Raw genomic sequence first — 23,611 nt, forward strand, 5'->3', positions numbered from 1 at the left:
ATGCACCAGGGCCTCTTCATCCAGCACCCTCCACCTACAAATATTCTCAGACCAAATCTAACATGACTTTCCACAGCCGTCTGTCCTTACAGCATAGGAATGCTGTCCTTTCTGTAGTTGGAATCAGAGAATGGGTGAAGATGTTGTCTTCTTTGCACTTTGGTTCCCATGTGACAGTACAACTTGAATGTCTGCCACAGCAATCCCCGTGGGCGCCCGGACAATGCCACCATTGTTCAGAACATTCTTCATTGGAAGAGGCCTTCAGAGAACGGAAATTCTCCCCAGGAAGAAAACCAGTCTATTAGTTGAGAGTTATGCTTTATTTTTTAATTGCAAATGGTATCATTAACTTGAATATTCTCATCAATCATCAGATTTTTAGCTGTTTCCCAGATTTCAATCTCTCCTTGGAGACCACAACTTTATCAACACTGAATATATTTAAGCACACTTGTTATAGACTCTGAGGGCATGTCACAAAGGTATTCCAGAAAGATCAGTAGCAACAGCACCCTCTAAACAGAATAGCCTGAGGAAGAAAACCCTCATAAGGAATGTGTAATAACAATATTAATAAAAATGATGGCTTGTAAGTGTGGTGAGTGGCACTTTATATACCTGGTCCAATTCAACCCTCCAAAGAATCCTGGGAGGTAAGATAAAGGTCTGTTCATTTCAATATCAAACATTACCATGTGGTCACACAGGTATAACACCTTTATGTCATGAAGGGCAAAAACTCATTCCTAGAACATACATGTAACTAGCAACCACCTCCCCTGCAAAAGTGACCATCTCCTCAGAGGCTTGGGCTGTCGGGAAGTAGCTCAACTTGGTGTTTTTCACACAAGTGCAAGCCTGTTAGCATTTTGCCATTCCCATATCGTGTTTCAACCTCTGTGAAGTCAATGTAGAACGTATGGAATGAAGATAAGTACATTTTTGGCTTCTGAGAAATTCAAGTAAGACATTTCCCATCTGAGGGAGTTTAGCTCTGTGGGTTTCGGAATGACGTCTATTGTCCATGTCTAAAGGAGGAGGACCCAAGGATCTGAATCTCAAACTTATCCTGGTTTCTGTTTTCTCCCTTCAGGATTTGTGCCAGGAGGTAGGAAATGAAGACTTAATCCAAGAATCAATTTTTTTTTTTTTGGCTGTGCTGTGTAGCACATGGGATCTTAATTCTCCAACCAGAGATTGAATCCATACCTCCTGCACTGAAAACTCAGAGTCTTAACCACTGGACAGCCAGGGCGAAGTCCCCCAAGAATCTATTCTTAAGTAGTGACTTGAAGATCCAAATGTTGACATCAGGTATCTATTCTCTATTTATAAAACGTGTGTTTCCTGCAAACCACCTCAGTATATATAACCACCTCAGTGGTGTCCTGTAACACCTCAGTACAGCTCCTCCTTCACACCGACAGGATCACGGAAGGCAGCAGCCACATGAGAACCACTGTAACCAGGAGTAAGATCACCAGCCCATCCCAAACAAGACACTTGGAGTCACGACTCCCAGGACGTCTGCCGTGACCGTGGGCTTTAAACCACTCAACTGCCTCCTGGAGGTCAAACGGCTGAGCCTCATACCCCAGCTCCTTCCTGGCTTTCTCCAGGCTAAAGTAATGTGTGACGCCGGTTTTGTAAACTTCGGTGCGGGTGAGGAAGGGCTGGAAGTTGTAGAGTCGCCCCAAGATGAAGTGGGTCATCTCTGTCAGGAAAGCGAAGCAATAGATGAGGGTCAGAGGGAGGCGGATGGACGGGAACTTGTAGCCCAGGCCCTCAACCAGAGGCCGGAGGAACTCAAAGTTGTTCACGGGCCTGCCGTCTGAGATGAAGTAGGGCTGCCCGGCAGCAATGTGGCCCTTGTCAGCTTTGAGGGCCTCTGAGGCCAGGATGTGAGCCTGCACCAAGTTGTCCACGTGGACAAATTCCACCAGACTCTTGGGGTCTCCATACACAAACCTGAACAGGCCCTTCTCTATGTAGCTCACTATCCTGGGGAGGTGCCTCTGTTCTCCAGGCCCGTAGATGCCAGCCGGCCTCAGGGCACAGGTGCTCAAGACCCCACCGCCCCTCTCCAGGGCCATACCATTGGCTGACAGCACCTTCTTCTCGGCGATAGATTTGGTCCGAGAGTAGTGATCAGGATGGAGGTGAAGGGGCAGGTAAGGCAGGGATTCGTCTCCATTTCTGATGACCTGCCCTCCAAAGATGACGTTGAAAGTGCTTGTGTACACTAACCTTGGCACCCCTCTCCTCCTGCATGCCTGGAGGATGTTGTCTGTGCCCCCCACGTTGACTTCTTCAATCAGGCTTTGATTCAGTTGCTCGCGCCCCGACATACCATAAGACGCGATATGGAACACACAAGCCACGTCGACACCCTGGAAGGCGTTCTCTATGTCAGAGAGACGGCGGATGTCTCCTAGTATAAACCGGATGCCTTCTGGAATGGTCTCAGGGCGGCTGATGTCAAACAGAATCACATGGACTCCTTTCTGGTTCAGAGCACAGCCAAGCCTGCAAGAAAAAAAGAGTAAGTTAGATCAAATCACTATTAAGCTATGCCTTGGAAAAGTACGGCTCAGACGGTGAAGCGTCTGCCTGCAGTGTGGGATACCTGGGTTTGTTCCCTGGGTTGGGAAGATCCCCTGGAGAAGGAAATGGCAACCCACTCCAGTACTCTTGCCTGGAAAATTCCATGGACTGAGGAGCCTGGTAGGCTACAGTCTATGGGTTCACAAAGAGTCGGACATGACTGAGCGACTTCACTTTCTTTCTTTCTTTGGAAAAGTATATAATTTTCCCAGTGTCCTTGGCTTATCCTGTGAGTTCCTCACTTTACACGTTCACTGGTCCAAGTCTTGCTTATGCAAATATTAAAAAACGAGCATCTTCACATTTATTTAAATTGCAATGAGAGAGGCTTTATCTTCAAAGATGGTGGTGTCCACATAGTACATTCACCCGGCCCCCCGTTCCAGGCATGCATGCATGCTAGCTCACTTCAGTCGTGCCTGACTCTTTGTGACCCCACGGAATGTAGCCCACCAGGCTCCTCTGTCCATGGGATTCTCCAGGCAAGAATATTGGAGTGGGTTGCCATACCCTCCTCCAAGGAATCTTCCTGACCCAGGGATCGAACCTGCATCTCCTGCAGCTCCCTGTATTGCAGATGGATTCTTTACCACTGAGCCACCAGAAAACCCCTCCTCCCCCTGTTCTAGCACTCACCATCTATTCTTCAGAATATTTATGAATGATAATATAACTGTGAAAGAATAGCTATTATTTTAATTTTTTGTGTGTGTGATATGACTATCTCCCCACCCCGATTCAATGGCTTTATAAAGAATTTCTCTTCAAGTGGAATGTATCTATAGCTTTCAATTTCCTAATCTGAACAGTGGGCAGCATGGTTCATTCCTGGTCTACACTGCATTAATGTAGGTTGAAAGCTATACTTTTCCCAGCAACTACCGGTAAAATACTTCCACAGACATATTTTACAGATGTACTGACCGGAAACCAAAATAGCCACCTCCTCCTGTAATGAGGACCGTTTCCTTTCGAGATTTGTGGGAATCCATATGTGGCAGTCAAAGATATCAGGACCTATGAAGAAAGCAGGATGCACCACTATTACTAACCCAACCGCAGAGGCGATGGTCCCCTTCTTGGGGTTAATAGACACAAAACGGCAGTGTGCTCCAGCAGAAAGAAGAGCTCAGACCTGGGTTCCCGTCATGGCTTTGGGACATTAGCTGACTCCTGCCCACCCCCCTCCTGTCACGTCTTGGGCTGTACAACATTTCTTCCCGTGTGTCAGCAGGAACAGTAATAATCTGCTCTGACTGCCTGGCAAGGTCAGTGTGAAGGTTAAATAAGATAATGTAGCTGGGAGAGCTTTGAAAAACCACAAAGCACTCTCCAAATAGAAAGCATTATTCTTAATCTGTGGAAAACACTAGAGGCTTCTTGAAAAGAAGTTGCTCAAATTTGGTAGGGAGGGTCCTTTTCTGCACCCTTGCCCCCACCAAAAAATCAAGGACAGAACTCTGAAGCAAATTTCCAACATCTTTTGTTTAAGACAGCACACTGCAGCATAGTTTAATACTGGCTTTTATGTAAAAAAAAAAAAAACACAACAACAGGGAAGGACAGAAAGGTCCTTTATGTAGCAAACCATATTCACCCACCCAGGAAATCTTCTAAGTACTGTGTGTGCTCAATACCTATGGGAACCTTGCTTCTCCCTCCTTCCGCATCTATGCTAAAATTATATTCTAATTATTATTTTCTCAAGGCTCCAAGACATCTTTCTTTCAAAAACAAGACAAAACAAGACAAAACAAGCAAAAAGTGGGCCACTCAACTCTTTCCACTTAAGAAGAAATGGAACAGGAGGCTTGCAGGTCCTCAAATGCATTTAAACACACACACACACACACACACACACACACACACACACACACTTTCTCTCTTTCAGTCAAGTAAGTGAAGACAACTGAGAAGTATGGTTAGCTAGGGAGACTGCAAGCAACCAAAGGTGCTACCATTTGGACAGGTTCATCCCTCGGAGCTGCTGCTGCATTAAACATCGGAGCTAAAAATAAGCTCGCAGGATTCTGGAGACTGAATGGGAACATGTATAAAAATTGCCTGATGTAGTGTAGGTGCTCCATGGATGTCACTGCTTGAATTTCCTTTTCTTCGAGTTACAGAGTCTAGGGATTCAATTTTTCTCTGACATTCCCACTTACCATGATAAGGTCTCTCAGAAGTACAGGATTACATAAAGCTTGTCAGTTTCTTCTTGATAACTCTAAGAAGCTTTGATCACCAGTAAAGCTAATCAGATCATTCAGAAATCAGTTGGTGTGACAGCTGAAGACAAGATTCAGCAAGTGACTGTGTCCATGGCTTGAGGGTGAGAAAATTAGGAAAACTGAGCAAAATGATGTGAAGGATGGCTGGAGTCCCAAGGTCTGACTAAGCAGTTGCCATTTGTTGTGCTTACAAGAAAATCCATCATGAATGAATGCCCCGGCATCCTTTTAATATGCGACCTTGTGTTTCTATTATTTTCTGAGTGCAGGACGCTCCCATTCGGATTTGGACTAGCCAGCCATAAAACTTGCTGCGGTCCATTCTGTCGCTTAACATGATCACATGACTTTGTTATCAGACACAGAAGGGTGTCAGTCACTGACACTTTAGCCCAGATTTCTTACTGTCACCACCATGACCTGGTGGCAATCTCCTTCTCTGACTTCCTCTCACTCTTTTGTTGCGACTCTACTCTATGCTCCACCCCCCTGAACTTCTCCCTTCTCTTGATGCCAAGCTCATCTGTGCTCTGAGGCCTACGTGCCCTTTTTGCTTAAGTGCGTCACGGTCCTAAGAGTTCACCTGTTGCTTCACTGTCCTTAGACTTCACCTGTTGCTTCACCTCTGTGTGAACCGCCAACGAGCCAGATCCCTGCCAGGCTGCATCTTTCTCAATACTCAGGTCTGCTCAAGTGCTCAACACAGAGGGTAGTTTCTGAAGAGCTCTCCCTTATCTGAACGCTGCTTTGTTTTCTTCGTGGCACATTGCCTAAATGTATTTGTTTCCTTTCTGACTACTGATCTCCTTCCAGCAGAATGTGGGTGCCATGAGAACCAAAACCTTCAGCCTTTCTCACTGGCATGTTCCCGCCAGAGAACCTCGGATGCAGTGGATGCCCATCAAGTATGTGCAGAATTCATGGATGATTTGGAACATGGTGAAATGCAGCCAATTTAGTAAAATGATGATGGGCACAAACTATGCAGGGCCTGGCCATGTCCAAGAGTCGTCATCGTGTATGCCAGTCAGTGCTGCCATTTAACTTAGTTCCTAAAAAGAAAAGTTCTGGCATGAAAATGACATAAAGCAAAATGTGACAAAATTCCTGTGTTCCGGAGCGTATGCTAGAAGAGACAGGCTTCTGCAAATTAAAGTAGAAGGCAAAAAGGAGAAACCAAGATTCCTTCGGGGGAGCCTGCACTCTATTCTGCAGACAACAGAGTCTCTGCAGGTGTCCAGGACGGCGGGCTCACTTCAGTCCTTGTCAAAGATTAAGCTTTACCTGGAGGAGGGAGAGACCGGAGGTTGGCAGGAGTCTAGGTGAGGGGTGATGAAGGGGCAGGGCCAGTGTGCTCAGCTGAGATCACCAGGAGGCAGGGGCAGCAGGTGAAGTCTAAGGACGGTGATGCCCTTAAGCAAAACTGCACTTACAGGTTTTAGAACTGTTCTGTTTGGTTACAGGGTTTTCATTTAGAGGATGCCAGAGGGGGGAAAAAAAAGGTTAAGATATTTTTCTGTCCCCACATGAATTCCCTGATAAGGAAATCAGAAAATGGACAAGGCTTCAAAGAGCCCAACAAAGAATTTGGCAACAGAAATTCTTCTCAGGGACTTCCCTGGTGGTTCAGTGGTTCAGACTCCGTGCTCCCACTGAAGATGGTCTGGGTTCGATCCCTGATCAGGGAACTAGATCCCACGCGCTGCAACTAAGAGTTCTCATGCTGCAACTAAAGATCCTGCAGTGAACGTAAGTGAATAAATAAATATTTTTTAGGAAAGGAAAAAAAAAAAGAAATTCTTCCAAATCTCTCACTGTCCTTTTTTTAAAAAGTTTTTATTTTATGTTGGAGTATAGCCAGTTAACGACGCTGTGACAGTTTCAAGTGCACAGCAAAGTCACTCAGCCATCCACAGACATGTACATGTTCTTCTCCAAACTCCCCTCCCATCCAGGCTGCCACATAACACTGAGCAGAGTTCTCTGTGCTACACGGTAGGTGCTTGTTGGTTATCCACTTTAAATACAGCAGTGTGTATCAATGTCCTTTGTTTTTAAAATTGCACGTTCCCATCCAGTCCTAAGACCGCAGGCCAGTCCTGGCTCAAGTGCACACTAATCACACCAGGAATATACCAACTCAAACCATTAATGCTTCAGAGTACCTGTCAGGCCTATTCACGCTATTCCTCATTACCTTCCAACTAATTCCAGAATTATCTGGGGCAAGAACCTGTGTAACTGACTTGAACTGGAGGGTCAGAGGAGTGGTAACGAGTAAGGAAAGATTAATAAGTTAGCAGGACGAATGGCAATGAAAGAAGCCTATCCGCCCGGCTGGTGAAACCTTCATAGGTGACCAGCCATTAGTGCCGCCACCCAGAAGCCACCTCCTCCTTTCCAGCTGCCTGCATCAGCGAGCACAGAAAAACCGCAGCAAACACATTTCGCAGGAAACCAAAAGAAATTCCCATGAACACTAAGCCACAAGGGAGAAAAGAGAGTCTGCGTGGTTTTCCTTCAAACGGCTGCCTGATTTTTTATATTTCATGGTGGCTGCTTTACTAGTTTCCATCTGATTCTTTCCAGGGATGGGCACTCAGACCACTGTTTATAATCTCAATTGCTTTAAGGCTCTTCCAAAATGTGGCTTTGTTCAGTAATTGCTTTCTTCTGGGTTGAGGGGAAGGGTAACATTTAATCTGAGGCGTCATTTTAGCAGATACAGGTTATGGTTAAGTACACGATCCAAAAAAAAAAAAAAAAAAGGGAATCTTAATTATAAATAAGAAAAAATGAAATTTAAAGTCTGCCTGACCCCTTGGTAATACTAAGATAGAACGAGGGTAATAAAGTTGACATCTCACAGGGAAGTCAAGAAAAGAAACTCATAAAAATGACTAGGAGTATTTCAGACTTACAAAGACCTAATTAAATGCGAAGGATCAGTAATAAGAACCTCAGCTTATGCACACAGTTCCTTCATCCCCAGGGTTCAAGAGGATGATGCTACTGACCCTCTGGTATTAAAATGCAACATACAAATCTAGGCACTAAGGAGTACCACGAGCAGAACTGAAGACAGCTTTCATAAAGATAAAAATTTACTGTATTTACTTTAAAGGAAGATAAAAATATATCCAGGTCGTTTAACCCTATGATGGCATGTTTTAAATTACTGCCCAGGTACTGAACAGAAGCAAAAGTTAACTGTGTTCTTACTGTACTGAGACCAGGAAACTGTATTGAGGCTAGAAGGTTTAGAAACAGTGCTGCTCAAACTCCACACGTGATCTGAAAGTTATCTGTGTTTAATACAAAGCAGTCAGAGCCATAATGATGAACAAGTAGTTACAGACAATAAGGAGAGTCACCCTGATACAGGTAAAAGGGCTGTGAGGTGTAAAACCTAAAACGCCAAACACATCTGCGAAGAAAATTAACGGCAGAGCATTAAGGGGAAAGTTGACACAATCATGACAAACAGGGGTATTTGCACACAGCTTTGAGTTTTACTGGCACTGGCAGGGAAGTTAATTCTATCATCTGATCTTCTGCTCCAGCTACCCACTCAAACTCCTTTTGCCTAGATATTTGTTGCACAAAAGATCCTTGCAGTCTTACAGTTATTCCTGATGTTTATGATAAAAGTTAATCACAAAGTTTTATAATTGGTATTTTCCAACTGCTTCCCAAACTATCATAACTCCATGCAAACCTAAGCCATTTCTCTAAGAATGTCAGCAGGAACAAGAAGTATTTGACAGATCCTAGACCTGGTCCATTATATCTATTACTGTGGGCAGGAATCCCTTAGAAGAAATGAAGTAGCCATCATGGTCAACAAGAGAGTCCAAAATGCAGCACTTGGATGAAGTCTCAAAAACGACAAAATGATCTCTGTTTGTTTCCAAGGCAAACCATTCAATATCACAGTTACCCAAGTCTATGCCCCAACCAGTAACGCTGAAGAAGCTGAACGATTCTATGAAGACCTACAAGACCTTTTAGAACTAACACTCAAAAAAGATGTCCTTTTCATTATAGGGGACTGGAATGCAAAAGTAGGAAGTCAAGAAACACCTAGAGTAACAGGAAAATTTGGCCTTGGAATATGGAATGAAGCAGGGCAAAGGCTAATAGAGTTTTGCCAAGAGAACGCACTGGTCATAGCAAACACCCTCTTCCAACAACACAAGAGAAGACTCTACACATGGACATCACCAGATGGTCAACACCAAAATCAGATTGATTATATTCTTTGCAGCCAAAGATGGAGAAACTCTATACAGTCAGCAAAAACAAGACCAGGAGCTGACTGTGGCTCAGATCATGAACTCCTTATTGCCAAATTCAGACTCAAATTGAAGAAAGTAGGGAAAACCACTAGACCATTCAGATATGACCTAAATCAAACCCCTAAAGATTATACAGTGGAAGTGAGAAATAGATTTAAGGGACTAGATCTGATAGATAGAGTGCCTGATGAACTATGGAATGAGGTTTGTGACATTGTACAGGAGATAAGGATCAAGACCATCCCCATGGAAAAGAAATGCAAAAAAGCAAAATGGCTGTCTGGGGAGGCCTTACAAATAGCTGTGAAAAGAAGAGAAACAAAAAGCAAAGGAGAAAAGGAAAGATATAAGCATCTGAATGCAGAGTTCCAAAGAATAGCAGGAAGAGATAAGAAAGCCTTCCTCAGCAATCAGTGCAAAGAAATAGAGGAAAACAACAGAATGGGAAAGACCAAAGATCTCTTCAAGAAAATTAGAGATACCAAGGGAACATCTTGTGCAAAGATGGGCTCAATAAAGGACAGATATGGTATGGACCTAACAGAAGCAGAAGATATTAAGAAGAGGTGGCAAGAATACACAGAAGAACTGTACAAAAAAGATCTTCATGACCAAGATAATCACAATGGTGTGATCACTCACCTAGAGCCAGACATCCTGCGATGTGAAGTCAAGTGGGCCTTAGAAAGCATCACTATGAACAAAGCTAGTGGAGGTGATGGGATTCCAGCTGAGCTATTTCAAATCCTAAAAGATGATGCTGTGGAAGTGCTGTACTCAATATGCCAGCAAATTTGGAAAACTCAGCAGTGGCCACAGGACTGGAAAAGGTCAGTTTTCATTCCAATTCCAAAGAAAGGCAATGCCAAAGAATGCTCAAACTACTGCACAATTGCACTCATTTCACATGCTAGTAAAGTAATGCTCAAAATTCTCCAAGCCAGGCTTTAGAAATACGTGAACCGTGAAATTCCAGATGTTCAAGCTGGTTTTAGAAAAGGCAGAGGAACCAGAGATCAAATTGCCAACATCCACTGGACCATCAAAAAAGCAAGAGAGTTCCAGAAAAACATCTATTTCTGCTTTATTGACTATGCCAAAGCCTTTGACTGTGTGGATCACAATAAACTGTGGAAAATTCTGAAAGAGATGGGACTACCAGACCACCTGACCTGCCTCTTGAGAAACCTATATGCAAGTCAGGAAGCAACAGTTAGAACTCGACATGGAACAACAGACTGGTTCCAAATAGGAAAAGGAGTACATCAAGGCTGTATATTGTCACCCTGGTTATTTAACTTCTATGCAGAGTACATCATGAGAAACGCTGGACTGGAAGAAACACAAGCTGGAATAAATATCAATAACCTCAGATATGCAGATGACACCACCCTTATGGCAGAAAGTGAAGAGGAACTAAAAAGCCTCTTGATGAAAGTGAAAGAAGAGAGTGAAAAAGTTGGCTTAAAGCTCAACATTCAGAAAATGAAGATCATGGCATCTGGTCCCATCACTTCATGGGAAACCGACGGGGAAACAGTGGAAACAACGTCAGACTTTATCTTTTTGGGCTCCCAAATCACTGCAGATGGTGATTGCAGCCATGAAATTAAAAGATGCTTACTCCTTGGAAGGAAAGTTATGACCAACCTAGATAGCATATTGAAAAGCAGAGCCATTAGTTTGCTGACTAAGGTCCATCTAGTCAAGGCTATGGTTTTTCCAGTAGTCATGTATGGATGTGAGAGTTGGACTGTGAAGAAAGCTGAGCACCGAAGAATTGATGCTTTTGAACTGTGGTGTTGGAGAAGACTCTTGTGAGTTCCTTGGACTGCAAGGAGATCCAACCAGTCCATTCTCAAGGAGATCAGTCCTGGGTGTTCTTTGGAAGGAATGATGCTAAAGCTGAAACTCCAGTACTTTGATACTCCAGACTCTGATGCTGGGAGGGATTGGGGGCAGCAGGAGAAGGGGACGACAGAGGATGAGATGGCTGGATGGCATCACCAACTTGATGGATGTGAGTTTGAGTGAACTCCGGGAGTTGGTGATGGACAGGGAGGCCTGGCGTGTTGCAATTCATGAGGTCACAAAGAGTCGGACACAACTGAGCGACTGAACTGAATTGAACTGAATTGAGACCTGGTAAATCCAAACACAGTTTGTACTCTGCAACCTTTCAATGCCCTTTGCTGTTGTAGCTGCAAGTACTACAGTTGTACTTCCTCCCCTCCAGGTCAGCATGCCTGCCACTTAAAACATATCAAAGCACTGTCATCCATCATTCATTAATCACTTACTGTGTGCTGCGCACCCCACTAGACCTTCTCCACAAATCATTTCCCTTGATGCTACTAACAACCCTCTGAGGCAAGTACTAATTGGTAAACCCCATTTACTATGGCCAGGTCAGTAGTTGGGACAGTAGGGGGCTGTATCTACTAGAACCCAGATGCATCTGACTCTACAGCTTACACCTCACCCATATCAAGCACTCAGGGCTGTGCAGAGTCCGTGATGAAGCAGCCAAGTCTATGGTGACCTGAGTCCCGTGGGGGCTTTCACAGCTAACACATTCTGCAATGTGAAAAGGGACCTTCCAATTTCCAGAAGGGCAGGCAGGAGGTGCCCCATCCCCTCCCAAGAGGCAGAGGTAGTTGGGGAGGCAGGGTTAAGCTTTTTAGGTTATAAATCAGAAAATCTGAGTCCTAGACTTGGTTCTCCCATCAATTCCCTGTGTGATCCTGGGAAGGTCACTGAACCTCTCGGATCCTGTTTCCTCCTTGCTAAAATGAAAATAGCAACTATGGCGGCATTTACTATTTATTATGGGTGAGGGGCTTAAGGTTTACCACTGAAGCCTCAGAACAATCTTCTGAGGTAATTATTATCCTCAGCTTTTCTGATATGAGAAAAAGACGCAGAGGTCAAGAACCTTGCCTACCCATACATACATACATACATACATACATACATATATATATATATATATATATCTCCAAAGTAAAGGAAATCACTATCTTGAAAAGGTATCTGTGCCCCCATATTCCCTGCAGCATTATTCAAAACTGCTGAGTCATGGAAACAACCTAAGTGCCCATTAAAGGATGAATGGATAAGGAAAATATAATGTATACACACACACACACAGTGGAATACTATTCAGCCACTCAAAAAGGGAAGGAAATCCTACCATTAGTGACAGTACCAATTGACCTTGAGGGCATTATGCTAAGTGAAATAAGTCACAGACAAACACTGGGGTGATCCTGATTACACAGAGATTATAAAAGAGCTGATCTCATGGAAACAAGAGTAGGACGGCGGTTGCCAGGGGGTGGGGGATGTGGGAAATGAGATACTGGTCAAAGGGTATAAGCTTCTAGTTACAAGACATAATTGAGTTCTGCGGATCAAATACACAGCATGGGGGCCATATGTAATATTACCGTATTACAGGCTTGAAAGCTGCTAGGAGAGTAGATTCCCCCCCCCCCCCCCCCCCCGCCCCGCCCCGCCCCGCCCCCGCCCCTTTGGGACCCCGCAGCTCCCAAGGCCGCACCGCCCAGGGTGAGCCAGGCTCTGCCTTGCTGGCCCAGACACCAACTCCACGCAGATCTGATCTCTAGACCTCCACCTGGACGCCGCCATCTTCCCGCACGCCAGGCGAGAGTAGATCTTTCAAGTGTTGACCACACACAAAGAAAACTATCATAACTGTCTGAAGTGATGGAGATGTTAACTGACCTCACTGTGCTTATCATTTCATAATATACATGCGTATCAGGTCATCAAGCTGTGCATCTTAAAATCACACAACGCTACACGTCATTGTTACCCTAGTCAAGTTGAAAGGAAAAACATCTAAAACAAACAAAAAACCGGCCCACAAATTATGCAGGTGACAGAGGCTGAGTTGGAGCAAGGACCTGAAGACACATCAGAGTAGGAGGACCCAGCTGGGCTGGGAACAACGCAGTGTCATTCGCTTACCACCTTCATAATTTGTCACACCTGGTATCTCTGCTACTTCGTTGCTGCTTAGTCGCTAAATGGTGTGTGGCTCTTTGCGACCCCGTGGACTGTAGCCCGCCAGGCTCCTCTGTCCATGGGATTTTCCAGACAAGATTACTGGTGTGGGTTGCCATTTCCTACTCTGGGGGCTCTTTCTGACCCAGGGATCGAACTCGTGTCTTTGGCATTACAGGCAGATTCTTTACCACTGGGCCACCAGAGAAGCCCTATCTCTGGTACTAGTACTTACTGTTTTTTATTTAAAACTTATCTTTTAGCAATAAATACCTTCATTTTAAATGGGAACCTTACACGACCACTTAAATGGAAAACCAGAATCATCTGTCATCAAGAAAAAGTAATCTTCCCCCACAAAGTGCGATTATAATTAAAAAATGTGAATGGAGTCTAGCTTGACACAGATGCCTGTTGAAAGTTCTGAGCTTGGGGCCTGCCATCTTTTTCAAAAAGAAGACGAAAACCAGAAGCTAGCCGGTGCTTTGAGACCTTTGCAACGATTCTAGAAAGCGACGCTGAGCCCCGCTGCTTGGAATCCGAGGGGAAGTGGGGTGAACTCAGGTCGGCCATTACTCACGACCGCGCCCCGTACCAGCGGCCACGGGGCTCGTCCCACCTGCGCCCCCGCCAGGGTCACACAGGGAATTGATGGGAGAACCAAGTCTAGGACTCAGTCTAGGCCCCGCGCCTGGGTCCCGGCGGAGGGGCGACCCTCCCTACCCGGCCTCACTCACAGAAGCAGAAGACCACAGCGACGCCGGGATTGCGAGGTAGGGCGACTCAGACCCTCCCTCTCCCCACCGCCACCCCGGCTCGGCGCCTGAGCCGTCGGACCAGCCTCCTGGAGCCACTTCCGGCCTCTCTAGGATGCTCGGAGGTCTTGGCATCTCTATGGTGTGCAGGTTTATCCCACTGTCACCTATGCGACGGTGTGGAGTTCACTTCACGCATCTCCCCGACGTGCCCAAACCGTGTGTTTCAGCTTCGCGGGAGCCCTTTCAGGGCACATCGGCTATAACCATCTCCAATTTAGACTTCCGTTTCCGTCTTTGTGTACCTCAAACGCTGAGCAGGACTTCCCTGTAGCTGAAACGGTAAAGAATCTGCCTGCGATGCAGGAGACCGGGATTCGATCCCTGGGTTGGGAAGTTCCTATGGAGCAGGGAATGGGAATCCACTCCAGTACTCTTGCCTGGAGAATTCCATGGACAGAGAAGACTGGCGGGCTACAGTCTGTGGGGTCGCAAGGAGTCGGACACGACTGAGTGACTAACTCACGCACAATGTTGAGCATAGGCAGTGCTTGATAAATAGGAGGTGCTCAGCTCAGTTCAAAAGCAGAGACGTTACTTTGCCGACTAAGGTCCGTCTAGTCAAGGCTATGGTTTTTCCGGTAGTCATGTATGAATGAATGTGAGAGTTGGAGTGTGAAGAAGGCTGAGCGCCAAAGAATTGATGCTTTTGAACTGTGGTGTTGGAAAAGACTCTGGAGAGCCCCTTGGACTGCAAGGAGATCCAGCCAGTCCATTCTGAAGGAGATCAGCCCTGGGATTTCTTTGGAAGGAATGATGCTAAAGCTGAAGCTCCAGTACTTTGGCCACCTCATGCAAAGAGTTGACTCATTGGAAAAGACTGATGTTGGGAGGGATTGGGGGCAGAAGGAGAAGGGGACGACAGAGGATGAGATGGCTGGATGGCATCACTGACTTGATGGATGTGAATCTGAGTGAACTCCGAGAGTTGGTGATGGACAGGGAGGCCTGGCGTGCTGCGATTCATGGGGTCGCAAAGAGTTGGACACGACTGAACGACTGAACTGAACTGAACAGCTCAGTTATTGCTTTGATGGATGAATGGATGTGTAGGTGTGTGGATGGATAGATGGACGGGTGGATGGGTAGATGGGTGGGTGATGGATGAATGAGGCTCTCTAGGCTCCTGAGTATTCACTTGCCATGTATCTTTTAAAATCTGTCTCTGAGTTTCCATATTTATGTATATTTTCCTGTGTCCCCAGTTTTCCCTATTTTTACAGTTCCACTTCTGATCAGTGAGCGAGCAAAGATGTGAAGACTAACCTTTGTTGCTGGCATATCGAGTGCAGCACTTTAACAGTATCATCTTTTAGGATTTGAAACAGCTCAACTGGAATTCCATCACTTCCACTAGCTTTGTTCCTAGTGGTGCTTCCTAAGGCCCGCTTGACTTTGCACTTGAAGCACAAGCTGGAATTAAGATTGCTGGAAGAAGTATCAAAAACCTCAGATACTCAGATGACACCACCCTTATGGCACAAAGTGAAGAGGAGCTGAAGAGCCTCTTTTTAAAAAATATAAATTTATTTATTTTAACTGGACGTTAATTACTTTACAATATTGTATTGGTTTTGCCATACATCAACATGAATCTGTCACAGGTATACACGTATTCCGCATCCTGAACCCGCCTCCCTCCTCCCTCCCTGTACCATCCCTCTGGGTCATCTCAGTGCACCAGCCCCAAGCATCCAGTATCATGCATCGAATCTGGACTGGAGATTCATTTCATATATATTATACATGTTTCAATGCCATTCTCCCAAATCATCCCACCCTCTCCCTTTCCCACAGAGTCCAAAAGACTGTTCTATACATCTGTGTCTCTTTTGCTGTCTCACATACAGGGTTATCATTACCATCTTTCTAAATTCCATATATATGCGTTAGTATACTGTATTGGTGTTTTTCTTTCTGGCTCACTTCACTCTGTATAATCGGCTCCAGTTTCATCCACCTCATTAGAACTGATTCAAATGTATTCTTTTTAATGGCTGAGTAATACTCCATTGTGTATATGTACCACAGCTTTCTTATCCATTCGTCTGCTGATGGACAGCTAGGTTGCTTCCATGTCCTGGATATTATAAACAGTGCTGTGACGAACATTGGGGTACACGTGTCTCTTTCAATTTTGGTTTCCTCGGTGTGTATGCCCGGCAGTGGGATTGCTGGGTCATAAGGCAGTTCTATTTCCAGTTTTTTAAGGAATCTCCACACTGTTCTCCATAGTGGCTGTACTAGTTTGCATTCCCATCAACAGTGTAAGAGGGCTCCCTTTTCTCCACACCCTCTCCAGCATTTATTGATTGTAGACTTTTGGATCGCAGCCATTCTGACTGGTGTGAAATGGTACCTCATTGTGGTTTTGATTTGCATTTCTCTAATAATGAGTGATGTTGAGCATCTTTTCATGTGTTTGTTAGCCATCTGTGTGTCTTCTTTGGAGAAATGTCTATTTAGTGCTTTGGCCCATATTTTGATTGGGTCGTTTATTTTTCTGGAATTGAGCTGCAGGAGTTGCTTGTATATTTATGAGATTAGTTGTTGGTCACTTGCTTCATTTGCTATTATTTTCTGCCATTCTGAAGGCTGTCTTTTCACCTTGCTTATAGTTTCCTTTGTTGTGCAGAAGTTTTTAAGTTTAATTAGGTCCCATTTGTTTACTTTTGGTTTAATTTCCAATATTCTGGGAGGTGGGTCATAGAAGATCCTGCTGTGATTTATGTCAGAGAGTGTTTTGCCTATGTTCTTCTCTAGTTGTTTTATAGTTTCTGGATGGCCTTACGTTTAGATCTTTAATCCATTTTGAGTTTATTTTTGTGTATGGTGTTAGAAAGTGTGCTAGTTTCATTCTTTTACAAGTAATTGACCAGTTTCCCCAGCACCACTTGTTAAAGAGATTGTCTTTAATCCATTGTATATTCTTGCCTCCTTTGTCAAAGATAAGTTGTGCATAGGTGCGTGGATTTATCTCTGGGCTTTCTATTTTGTTCCATTGATCTATATTTCTGTCTTTGTGCCAGTACCATACTGTCTTGATGACTGTGGCTTTGTAGTAAAGCCTGAAGTCAGGCAGGTTGATTCCTCCAGTTCCATTCTTCTTTCTCAAGATTTCTTTGGCTATTTGAGGTTTTTTGTATTTCCATACAAATTGTGAAATAATTTGTTCTAGTTCTGTGAAAATACCGTTGGTAGCTTGATAGGGATTGCAGTGAATCTATAGATTGCTTTGGGTAGTATACTCATTTTCACTATATTGATTCTTCTGATCCATGAACATGATATATTTCTCCATCTATTAGTGTCCTCTTTGATTTCTTTCACCAGTGTTTTATAGTTTTCTATATATAGGTCTTTAGTTTCATTAGGTAGATAAATTCCTAAGTATTTTGTTCTTTTCGTTGCAATGGTGAATGGAATTGTTTCCTTAATTTCTTTTTCCACTTTCTCATTATTAGTGTATAGAAATTCAAGGGATTTCTGTGTGTTGATTTTATATCCTGCAACTTTACTATATTCATTGATTAGCTCTAGTAATTTTCTGGTGGAGCCTTTAGGGTTTTCTATGTAGAGGATCATGTCATCTGCAAACAGTGAGAGTTTTACTTTTTCTTTTCCAATTTGGATTCCTTTTATTTCTTTTTCTGCTCTGATTGCTGTGGCCAAAACTTCCAGAACTATGATGAATAGTAGTGGTGAAAGTGGGCACCCTTGTCTTGTTCCTGACTTTAGGGGAAATGCTTTCAATTTTTCACCGTTGAGGATAATGTTTGCTGTGGGTTTGTCATATATAGCTTTTATTATGTTGAGGTATGTTCCTTCTATTCCTGCTTTCTGGAGCGTTTTTACCATAAATGGATGTTGAATTTTGTTAAAGGCTTTCTCTGCATCTATTGAGATAATCATATGGCTTTTATTTTTCAATTTGTTAATGTGGTGAATTACATCAATTGATTTGCAGATATTGAAGAATCCTTGCATCCCTGGGATAAAGCCCACTTGGTCATGGTGTATGATCTTTTTAATGTGTTGTTGGATTCTGATTGCTAGAATTTTGTTAAGGATTTTTGCATCTATGTTCATCAGTGATATTGGCCTGTAGTTTTCTTTTTTTGTGGCATCTTTGTCAGGTTTTGGTATTAGGGTGATGGTGGCCTCATAGAATGAGTTTGGAAGTTTACCTTCCTCTTCAATTTTCTGGAAGAGTTTGAGTAGAATAGGTGTTAGCTCTTCTCTAAATTTTTGGTAGAATTCAGCTATGAAGCCATCTGGACCTAGGCTTTTGTTTGCTGGAAGATTCCTGATTACAGTTTCAATTTCCATGCTTGTGATGGGTCTGTTAAGATTTTCTATTTCCTCCTGGTTTAGTTTTGGAAAGTTGTACTTTTCTAAGAATTTGTCCATTTCTTCCACATTGTCCATTTTATTGGCATATAATTGCTGATAGTAGTCTCTTATGATCCTTTGTATTTCTGTGTTGTCTGTTGTGATCTCTCCATTTTCATTTCTAATTTTATTGATTTGATTTTCTTGCTTTGTTTCTTGATGAGTCTGGCTAATGGTTTGTCAATTTTATTTATCTCTTCAAAGAACCAGCTTTTGGCTTTGTTGATTTTTGCTATGGTTTCTTTTGTTTCTTTTGCATTTATTTCTGCCCTAATTTTAAAGATTTCTTTCCTTCTACTAATCCTGGGGTTCTTCATTTCTTCCTTTTCTAGTTGCTTTAGGTGTAGAGTGAGGTTATTTATTTGACTTTTTTTCTTGTTTCTTGAGGTATGCCTGTATTGCTATGAACTTTCTCCTTAGCACTGCTTTTACAGTGTCCCACAGGTTTTGAGTTGTTGTGTTTTCATTTTCATTCATTTCTATGCATATTTTGATTTCTTTTTTCATTTCTTCTGTGATTTGTTGGTTATTCAGAAGCGTGTTGTTCAGCCTCCATATGTTGGAATTTTTAATAGTTTTTCTCCTGTAATTGAGATCTTGAATTGTTCCTCTCTGATCCTATCTGTCTTGTCCTCAAATGTGATCCAGCCATAAGTCTTAGGAGACTGAGATATGGTTGTAGATATCTTACTGCATTGTGGTCAGAAAAGATGCTTGGAATGATTTCTATTTTTTTGAATTTACCAAGGCTAGATTTATGGCCGAAGATGTGATCTATCCTGGTGAAGAGCCTCTTGAAAGTGAAAGAGGAGAATGAAAAAGTTGGCCTAAAACTCAACATTCAAAAAACTAAGATCATGGCATCCAGTCCCATCACTGCATGGCAAATAGATGGGGAAACAATGGAAACAGTGACAGACTTTATTTTCTTGGGCTCCAGAATCACTGCAGTGGTGACTGCAGCCATGAATTTAAAAGAATTTCTCCTTGGAAGAAAAGCTATGACCAACCTAGACAGCACATTAAAAAACAGAGACATTAAAAAAAAACAAACAAAAAACAAACAGAGACATTACTTTGCTGACAAAGGTCCATCTAGTCAAAGCTATGGTTTTTCCAGTAGCCATGTATGGATGTGAGAGTTGAACTGTAAAGAAAGTTGAGTTTTGGGAGTTGATGCTTTTGAACTGTGGTGTTGGAGAAGACTCTTGAGAGTCCCTTGGACTGCAAGGAGATCCAACCAGTCAATCCTGAAGGAAAGCAGTCCTGAATGTTCATTGGAAGGACTGATGCTGAAGCTGAAACTCCAATATTTTGGCCACCTGATGCAAAGAACTGAATCCTTGGAAAAGACCCTGAAGCTGGAAAAGATTGAAGGAGGGAAGAGAAGGGGACGACAGAGGATGGGATGGTTGGATGACATCACTGACTCAATGGACATAAGTTTGAGCAAGCTCCCGGAGTTGGTGATGGAAAGGGAGGTCTTTCGTGCTGCAGTCCATGGGGTTACAAAGAGTCGGACATGACTGAGTGACTGAACTGAACTGAACCTTTGTTGCTGAAGTAACCAAAGACTTTAAAGCCATACAGAAAGGAATGTTGACATCCTTATTCAAAGGTGTCCTGGGGAGGCCCATCTTTTCCTCCTCATCACAAGTCTGGTTCCATGGAAACCTGCAGCCTCTGTATACAAACACACACACACAGACACACATGACTTGACCCCTGGCTGGAGAAGACTTCGTTTTGATGGCTCAAAGGATAGGAGTTTTGACTTCATACACTGGTGTTGCCTCATGCAGACTCCAATAAGTTCATATGACATAAGTCATTTACTGCTAAATTTTCACTGAGAACACAAAGTCACAAAGAAAACCTCAAGCCCGGGGATATAAACATTAATGAAAGCCATAGGAAGAAAGCTGAGTCCCCAGCATTGGCCTCTTGAATTGTTCCTCTCTGATCCTATCTGTCTTGTCCTCAAGTTTGATCCAGCCATAAGTCTTAGGAGACTGAGATATGGTTGTAGCAAGTAGTCTTAAGGAACAGCTTTTCTCTGCCTTCCTAGCATGCATAAAGATTAGAGGAGTAGAAGAGGAAGGCTAGTGAGGTGACCAGCAATATGTTCTTGGGACCAGTAGCCAAGGAAGAAAATATCCCTCTGAGGATGCAGTGTGTAAGACGGACATCCTTTGGGGAAACTCATCTCTAAGAGATGCCCAGGTTTACTGCCTGTTGATAGCCCATAAGAAGAAATGTGGCAAATTTAAATGTTAATATCATCGTGCCACCAAGGACTCTTTTAAAATCTAAGCAGTTATGTTTTAAGGGAAAATCATAAATTTTACAATTGCTCTCTTGGTTTCTACCCACTGCAGTTTAGTGAGTTGATTTTATAAAGGTCTGAACAAGAATTTTAAGATAGAAATGACCAGGAAAAAAACTGACCGCAGTATTAATTTACATGTCAATCCTTTAAAAAATTTTTTTCCCTAATAATATATCCAGAAAGTGGATACATTTCAGAAAAATCAGTTTAAAGTTATCATTCTTCACAGATGTCCAACAATTTATGCTATTAGCTCATCAGATTCACAGAAATTGTATCCATTAAGATCCTTTCGAGTAGTAGAGAATTTTGGTGTCATTGTTTAGTAACTAAGTCGTGTCCGACTCTTTTGTGACCCCATGGACTGTAGCCCCCCGGGTTCCTCTGTCCTTGGTATTCTGCAGGTAAGAACACTGGAGCGGGTTGCCATTTCCTTCTCCAGGGGATCTTCCTGACCCAGGGATCGAATCCACGTCTCCTGCATCTCCTGCATTGGCAGGCAGATCTTTACCACTGAGCCACCAAGGAAGCGCAGTAGAGAATAGCTCTAACAAATATAAGTGAAAAAAATGGCAACTTTTAGAATCTCAGAAAGAGTTCAATAATTTATGCATGTATGATAAGCAGTGCTAGCTTCTATAATAGATAAATCCTGAAATCTCAGTGGTTTAATGCAATAGAAGTTTCTTTTTCATTCTCATTATAGTTCAGTTAGTCTGCAGGGGAGAGTGGCTCTCCTGCACACAATTACCAGGGACCCAGTTTCCTTTCATTGGTTATGTTTTTTCATTTGTATTCAACATGTGTCCGCCAAGGTCATTGTAGAAAGGGAAGCAAGAGCTTGGCTTTCCCCAGCACCCCTGTTTAAAGTAGGTCCCCTGCAACCCTTGAAATTCTCCTATCACTTCAAAGCACTTATCTTATCTGAAATTATCTTGTACAGTACTATCATGAATGCTCTGTGAGGCCAGAGACCTGCTTTATCGAACTACGATATCTCTACTGCTCGTTAGAGTATCTGGCATAGAGAGAACTTGAAAAGATCTGCTGAATGAATGAGCAAGTGAGTGAATGTCCCAACCCTGGTTGTCTGTTCAAAACCAGATTTGTGGATGAGACCTTCTTTTGACCCTGGTTGGGTCAGAAATCACCTCTAATGTAGTAGAGGTGGCAAGGGGGTACAAGCTATGGGGATACAGCTGTGGCAAGCAGGTATAAGAGCAACGATTAATAGCCCACCACTGAAATCCAGGGCAGTTTCTAGAAGAGGAAAATCATTGTGAGCCTGGAAGTTACCCTCTACCTTGTTACCCCAAAGTGTGAAGGCAGCCACATCAACATCACTTGGGAGCTTATTCAAAATGCAGATCTTGGATCCCACTCCAAACACAACAAGAATCTGCAGAGGTCTTGTGAAATTTGGAAGTCCTCAGGGAATTCCTATGAACAATAAAGACTGAGAGACACTGCCCTAAAAGGTTTTTATCACTACGACTCTCCGATGTGGGTAAGAGATTCCTGACAGTAGTCTCTTCCTACACCTGGAACCCAGGTAAGATTTAGTGACTTACCCAAGGTCACAGAAGTAGTAATTGGCAGAGCTGGGGTTAAAAGCCAAGGCTTCAGGCTCCAAATCCCACTCCACTCCATGCTTATTCCACCATGCTGCTCTATCTCCTGGATAAACCTATTTCCTTCCACTAATGAGAAAGATTCAAAAGGGAGAAATAAATAGGAAAAAAATAGAGTTACATTTAAATGCTGGTTAATGGTTTCAAGAATTGATTTGTTTTAGAAAAGGAAATAGGCATTTACTGGTTACAGTGCATCCAATACACCGTTTTCCCCATTACATATTAAAGAACTCTCCAAGTAACAAAATGGGTGTTTATATTTCATTTATTCACCAATTAGGCATCTTAACATTCTTTTATAAGCATTTGTAGCACTTGTTCAGAATTACCAATATCCTATTTGGGTCAATGGTTTTTCTTTTTCCTTCTTGGATTAAGTTGTTTACATAGCACTGATTAAAACTACATGTTATTTTGAGTATCTTGGCCAAGGGCTCTCAGCTCAGGGCTCAGGCATTTGAAGCTTTCTTATTAGAACACAGAAGACCCCCAGAGATAGTGAAGCTTGCCTTTGCCACTTTTGTTCTTTACTGTTTTCAGAGATTGAAGAATGTAGATACCAACCATGTTGATCAGGTTGCAAATCATAGAAATCTATCCTAGCATGGGTAAATCAAAGGTATAAATGATTGGCTGCTATAGCTGGAAGCTCAAAAGTTGGATCTAGCTTCAGAGTCTTAAACATCATCAGAGTTCCATCTCCCCGTCTCTCAGCTCCCCTTGCTCCCATTTGACCAGTTCTCTTCCTGTGGCTTATTTAACTTACCTGAAGAGTACATCATGCTAAATGCCAGGCTGGATGAGTTACAAGTTAGAATCAAGATTGCCAGGAGAAATATCAGCAACCTCATCTAGGCAGATGATACCACCCTTATGGCAAATTGAAGAGGAACTAAAGAGCCTCTTGATGAAGGTGAAAGAGGAGAGTGAGAAAGCTGGCTTAAAACTCAGCGTTTAAAAATTAAGATCATGGCACCTTGTCCCATCACTTCATGGCAAACAGAAGGGGAAAAAGTGGAAGTGGTGGCAGATTTTCTTTTCTTGGGCTTCAAAATCACCGTGGACAGTGATGGCAACCATGAAATTAAAAGAAAGTTGTTCCTTGGAAGGAAAGCTATGACAAACCTAGACAGCGTGTTAAAAAGCAGAGACATTACTTTGCTGACAAAGGTCCATATAGTCAGTTCAGTTCAGTTCAGTTGCTCAGTCGTGTCCGACTCTTTGCAACCCCATGAATCGCAGCACGCCAGGCCTCCCTGTCCATCACCATCTCCCA

The 23,611-nt window shown here is 43.2% G+C and overlaps 1 protein-coding gene across 4 annotated transcripts in view; it reads right to left on the reverse strand.

Moving 5' to 3' along the window:
* Positions 1 to 304: 304 nt before the first annotated feature.
* The window catches only part of SDR42E1 (short chain dehydrogenase/reductase family 42E, member 1), a 51,153-nt gene continuing 27,846 nt past the window's right edge, over positions 305 to 23,611 (reverse strand). Inside the window, exons 1-4 of one of the 4 annotated variants that reach the window (XM_042231490.1) lie at positions 13,903 to 13,950; positions 4,773 to 4,932; positions 3,532 to 3,624; positions 305 to 2,529 (exon numbers count right to left, since the gene is read on the reverse strand). In XM_042231490.1, coding sequence (XP_042087424.1) covers positions 1,419 to 2,529; positions 3,532 to 3,599 — 1,179 coding nt within the window. In that variant the 5' untranslated portion in view covers positions 3,600 to 3,624; positions 4,773 to 4,932; positions 13,903 to 13,950 and the 3' untranslated portion in view covers positions 305 to 1,418. Of the gene's footprint in view, positions 2,530 to 3,531; positions 3,625 to 4,772; positions 6,123 to 13,902; positions 22,402 to 23,611 lie in introns of those variants that run through there. The other 3 variants (XM_027977666.2, XM_042231491.1, XR_009596271.1) reach the window with 3 other exon arrangements.

Source organism: Ovis aries, chromosome 14 (genome assembly GCF_016772045.2).
Source record: "Ovis aries strain OAR_USU_Benz2616 breed Rambouillet chromosome 14, ARS-UI_Ramb_v3.0, whole genome shotgun sequence".
NCBI lineage: Eukaryota > Metazoa > Chordata > Mammalia > Artiodactyla > Bovidae > Ovis > Ovis aries.